This window comes from Myotis brandtii, unplaced genomic scaffold (assembly GCF_000412655.1).
Source record: "Myotis brandtii unplaced genomic scaffold, ASM41265v1 scaffold1338, whole genome shotgun sequence".
NCBI classification, from domain to species: domain Eukaryota; kingdom Metazoa; phylum Chordata; class Mammalia; order Chiroptera; family Vespertilionidae; genus Myotis; species Myotis brandtii.
Genome location: NW_005354749.1, coordinates 471,047 through 476,365, shown reverse-complemented (window position 1 = coordinate 476,365; position 5,319 = coordinate 471,047). Strand labels below are relative to the sequence as shown.

At 46.9% G+C, this 5,319-nt stretch overlaps 1 protein-coding gene across 1 annotated transcript in view; it reads right to left on the bottom strand.

Moving 5' to 3' along the window:
- Positions 1-5,319, bottom strand: part of DOCK2 (dedicator of cytokinesis 2) — a 361,206-nt gene that overhangs the window by 77,011 nt on the left and 278,876 nt on the right. Inside the window, exons 28-29 of the mRNA XM_014534868.1 lie at positions 3,619-3,717; positions 1,054-1,148 (exon numbers count right to left, since the gene is read on the bottom strand). Of these exons, the coding sequence (XP_014390354.1) occupies positions 1,054-1,148; positions 3,619-3,717 (194 nt within the window). The remainder of the gene's footprint in view (positions 1-1,053; positions 1,149-3,618; positions 3,718-5,319) is intronic.

Genomic DNA, 5,319 nt, shown 5'->3' with positions numbered 1-5,319 from the left:
AAGAGGACCCAGTTTTAAAGAAGTTTGTGAGTAGGAATTGAGAATAAGGTTCTGAGAGAGACTTGGGTAAATCATGAAATCTAAGAAATACCAGAAGACCAGAGAAAGGGAATATTGTGAAGTATTGAGTGCTATGATTTGAATTTCATTTGGTGGAAATAATATTACTTGAGAGAAAGCATTAAAGACTGAAATTGTGTGTAATTACTTTTATCTAATGTTGAGTTGGGCCATGTGGGATCCGAGTCACACTTGAGCTATATTGGTATTTTATGAGATGTTAATAGGTATTATATATACACACAGAGACATACACACACATATATATATATACCAGATGGTTCCATGGGCAAAGAAAACTGTGAAATGCTATATCCTAAATCCTCAACTAGAGGATCATATTAGCATATTAAAGGCCCTGAGAAGTCTTGCAGCACAGAAATTCCTTCAAAGCTGTTTAATCCAATACTTCCTACACTTATTTTACCACATGTCATATAATGTATTTTGTTATTTTGAAAAAAATTAAAATAATATAATTTTTAATAAGGCTGACCTTAAGCTCTCTTGTCCCAAGAATTTAGGGAAGGCGTCACAGATAAAGTATGATATTTAACTGTTTTTTGAGCCCTGGCCAGGTAGCTCAGTTGGTTAGAGCATCATCTCAATATACCTGGGTTGCAGGCTCGAACTCCAGTCAGGGCACATACAAGAGTCAACCGATGAATGCATAAATAAGTGGGACAGCACATCGATGTTTCTCTCTCAAATCAATAATAAGTAAAAAATTACATTAAATCATTGGTATTTGAAAAATGGAGAAGGTGGGGGAGTAGCCAGGTCAGCATATAAAGAGGCATGAGGAACAAAAAAATTAAGAAACACACCAAGTTCAAGATTGGTGAGGAGTTTCCCAGGGATTAAAAGTAGAAAGAGAAGAGCTGGGACACTTCGACTTCCTTTCACCAGGGAGACAGTATCCTGCCTTATCTCCACCAGCGTCCTTCAGAGTGACCGCGGGTGCTGGGGCCGCGAGGAGGCCAGGTGGCTCACCTGTTCTGAACCATGCTCATGGCCATCCAGTCTGAGGGATACACGTTCTTCCCAATGAGGTCCTTGAACATGATGAATGTCTCCATCAAGAAGTCCTGAAATAATAATAAAAAAAATCACATCTGTCATCTTGTTTTGTAAGGACAGACTCAAAGCGCCCAGGTCTTGCTGGCTGTTGATATTTTTTCTTTAGAATCGTTGGTGGGGCAGAAATTGCTTCCATTAGGTAAATCCAATGAAGCCCACAGCAGTGGGTTTTTAAATGGGAGCTCGAAGTCGGTTACCGAGAGTCTGTTTCACAAATACTTGATATTTTTTCTTTAGAATCGTTGGTGGGGCAGAAAGGGAAAGGGCGTAACCTTCCATTAGGTAAATCCAATGAAGCCCATAGCAGTGGGTTTTTAAATGGGAGCTTGAAGTCGGTTACCGAGAGTCTGTTTCACAAATATAAGTGGAACAGGAACACGAAATGTGATAACGCTCTCAAAACAAAGCACCATTAATTCTGTCTCTGGGAGTAAAGACATAAGTGCCTTCACTGCTGTGGCAATTTTATAATCATCTTCCCAAATATGTATCTGAGAAGGAAATGATCTACACTCTATGAAAGCATCGCAGGCCATTGAGCAAACAAACTATTATTAAAATGAACACTGAATTAGCAGCACAGTAAACACAGCTAATTCATGTGTCACAGACAGGAGCCCGGGCGATTAGGGGAAGAGGGGCAGGGACCTCTTCCTCTCCTTCACAGAGGTTCCGAGCGGACCGCAGCACACCCCACTGGGTTATGCAGTCGACCAGACTTGCTCTCCATCTGTGGGGAACACAAGTGCAAGGCAAATGCACAGAGCAGGGATCAGGGCCACCGCCGGGGGGGCCTCCTGATCTGCAGGGAGGAAGTCATGCAGCCTTCACCTGTGCGCTTCAGGTAAGATCTCAGACCCTGGGACACCCGGCCGGAGCTTTCCTTGCGCCAGTGGTTTTCATGCGATTTTAACAGCAGAATTCTTTGTTCAGAGAAAATCTTACCTGGAACCTGACATATAAACTAGATAAAAGTAGAAGAGCTGTGGTTTCAGTGTGTGTGTGTGTGTGTGTGTGTGTGTGTGTGTGTGTGTGTATGGGAGAGGTAGTGAGGCTGGGAGGAATGTAATTCGAAAATCACTGCTTCATAGTAAATTGCAAAATTCTGGAAATAAGATTGGTTCCTTTCCAGCAATCTTTGCTTCTAGGGGAAATTACCGCAGTGCATTAAGCCCCAGATTCGGCCTCGGCAGCGTGGGGACAGCATTCACCCAGAGGGTCCCCGTGACAATGGCGTGAGCACCAGAAGATGCTTTGCATAGAGCCTGGCCCTTGGTAAGTGCTGTTCACTAAGTGCCCAATGATGATAATGATGATGCGAGCATTGCTATTCATCCTGATGTCACCTGAATATGTGTGGCTACCCTCACAGACACACCCCCTCCCTGTGGGAATGGAGAAGGCCTGGAAAAGTGAGCAGTGACACCTATGTCGTGCTGTCGTGAGGGTTATATAAGAAAGTGTGTGTGTTCAGTAAGTAACGCCCTTTCCCACCTTCCTTCCCATCTTTCCTTCCATTTGGGGGTCAAAAATATGAATCTGGTCTTTTTATTTTCATGTCCCAAGACAGAGAACTTGAGGGAGGGGAAAACTTATGTTTTTAAGCTTTACTTTTGTTTTATATCCAGAAGGAGGTTCCATTTCTTGCTCATCCTCCAATAAGGAGAATCTCTCCCCCAGATAAATGAAAGGGTAGCAATTGGCTTCCTACTGATTCCCTTTCTATGGGGCATTCTCTGAGGCTTGTCCAATGCTGGTGCCTTTGGTCTCTCCAAGGAGAGTGGAAAGTGAGCCCTCAGGGCAGAACCCCTGAATATGGCCGTAGGGAGGCGATGGCAAAGGTGACCATGCTGAGGGCGAAGGGCCTGCTGTGCCCTGGGACAGCCGGGCTGGGCTCTGTGTTGATGAAGTCATCCTGTAGCCAGTAAGTGCAGAGAGGCCAGAAGAAGAGAGCGGTTCAGAGGCCACCTTCCTCCATGCGTTTATTATCATAATGTCATATTCGCTGTCTGTTCCTGAGCACTTAGCATCTCAGAGCTGCTGTGTTCTCATTAGACCCACTTCCAACCCTGTGACATAAATGATATTATCTCCACTTTACAGATGGGGAGACTAAAGCTGAAGAGAGGTTAACCCGCCCGTGGTCACACAGCTAACTGGGACAAATCCTGGGTTCAAGCCCAGGACCGTGCGACTCAAACATGCATGCCGGTAAGCCCCCAAATTCATTAACAAATGTTTGTTGATGAATCATGATTTGACATTCAGGTCTCATCTCTGATGTGGGCATGTTCCAGAAGATGTGTACCAGCCTGAAGGGGAGTGAGAATAGCAAACCAGGCAGTCCCATTTGTAAACTTGGACACACACTTCCTCAAGGTCCACAGTGGAGCCCTTCTTGTCCCAAACTCCTGAGAACCGAGTGGGACACGTCTCCCTCACGCCGCCCGCCCTGCCTCCAGCATCCTATAGACTCACCACAAGCTCAGAGCTGGACTGGAAGGTCTCAATGTAAAAGGAGTAGTGCTGGTCGCCCATCTGGTGTAAGATCGCTGTCATACACGCCACAAAGTGACTCTGCAAGAAACAAAGAAAAGTATTGTGAAATAATGGCGAGGAGACCGCGAGGTTCACCTTCATTTCTTTGACTTCAGATACCCCAACTATCCCAGGCAAGTATAAAAATGCCCCCTAGGGCCCAGCCAGTTTGGCTCAGTGGCTTGAGCATCAGCCTGAGGACTGAAGGGTCCCGGGTTCGATTCCAGTCAAGGGCACATGCCCAGGTTGTGGGCTCAGTCCCCAGTGGGGGGTGTGCAGGAGGCAGCCGATCAATGATTCTTTCTCATGGATGTTTCTATCTCTCTCTCCCTTCCTCTCTGAAATCAATAAAAATATATTTTTTTAAAAAATGCCCCCTAGGGATGAAGAACATATCCTCACCAGATCATCATATGAAATTCTCTGTGAGGAAATGTCTCTTTATGGCTCATTCATCAGCTCATTCATCCAAAAAGCATTTACTGAGCACCTAGTATGTGCCTGGGACTGGAATAGGAGCTCCAGATAGAATACAAGGCCCAATCTTTACCTCTCCAGCTGCTTGGGCATTGGGGACAGAGCACTATGTTGGTGTCAGGAGATCTAGCCCATATCAAGATCCTAGAGACAGTTTGATTTTCTTGTAAATAATTGCACATGTCTAAGCCTCATTTTTTTACCTGTAAAGTGGGATAATAATCCACCTATGTCTACCCCGAGAGGTGCACAGAAGAATCAAATGGCCGATAGCACCTTGAATGCCCTGCAGTTCTCCATGGACCTCCATGAGCGAGCCTCTGGGAGGCCGGCAGCCATCAGGACCAGCATTTGTCAAGGGCCATGGAGGATGAAAGAAATGAGAAGACGTGGTCCTTGTTCCCCAGGAGCTTGTGAACAAGTTGGGAAAGTAAGAGTAACATCCATGAGGGGACGAGTATAAGACCCTCGATCAGGAAGCAAACCCTGCAGCAGAGGGATCCAGACAAGGGGGAGCCCATGCAAGGACTGGAGACCAGGTGGGTCTGGAAGGACCTGTGGGCTCCGAGGAGCGAGAGGCATATCCTTTCAGGCAGCAGAGTCCATGTCTCACCCTTTCCTGTTTTTCCCTCCCAGATCCTACGAGTCTGTATCACAGTGTGTATCCTGCTAGGTCTCGTGTCTGTAGGCAGCATTTAGGGAGATCTGCTCTGGACACGTGGGAAAGGAAGTACTGTCCACAAACCCACTGTGGGGTGGGCCACTGGAGACTACCTCCTGCGAGGTTCTAGTGGGACTGCTCTCTGAGCCACAGAAGCCCCATGAGGCGCGGGCAAGAACAAGGCTGCGGAAGGTGGTCGGCTTGGGGAGGCATGGATGTCTCCAGGGAGCCCCACTGTCAAAGGGTATCCCACACCAGAGGGGTGGGCCTGGAGGTACCATGCTTGAACCAGGAAAGCGGGTCTGGTATCACAAATTCTGTCTTAGTTAAAACAACAAAAACAGCTGAAACTGGTTTGACTCAGTGGATAGAGCGTCGGCCTGTGGACTGAAGGGTCCCGGGTTCGATTCCGGTCAAGGGCAAGTACCTGAGTTGCGGGCACATCCCCAGTGGGAGATGTGCAGGAGGCGGCTGATCGATGTTTCTCTCTCATCGATGTTTCT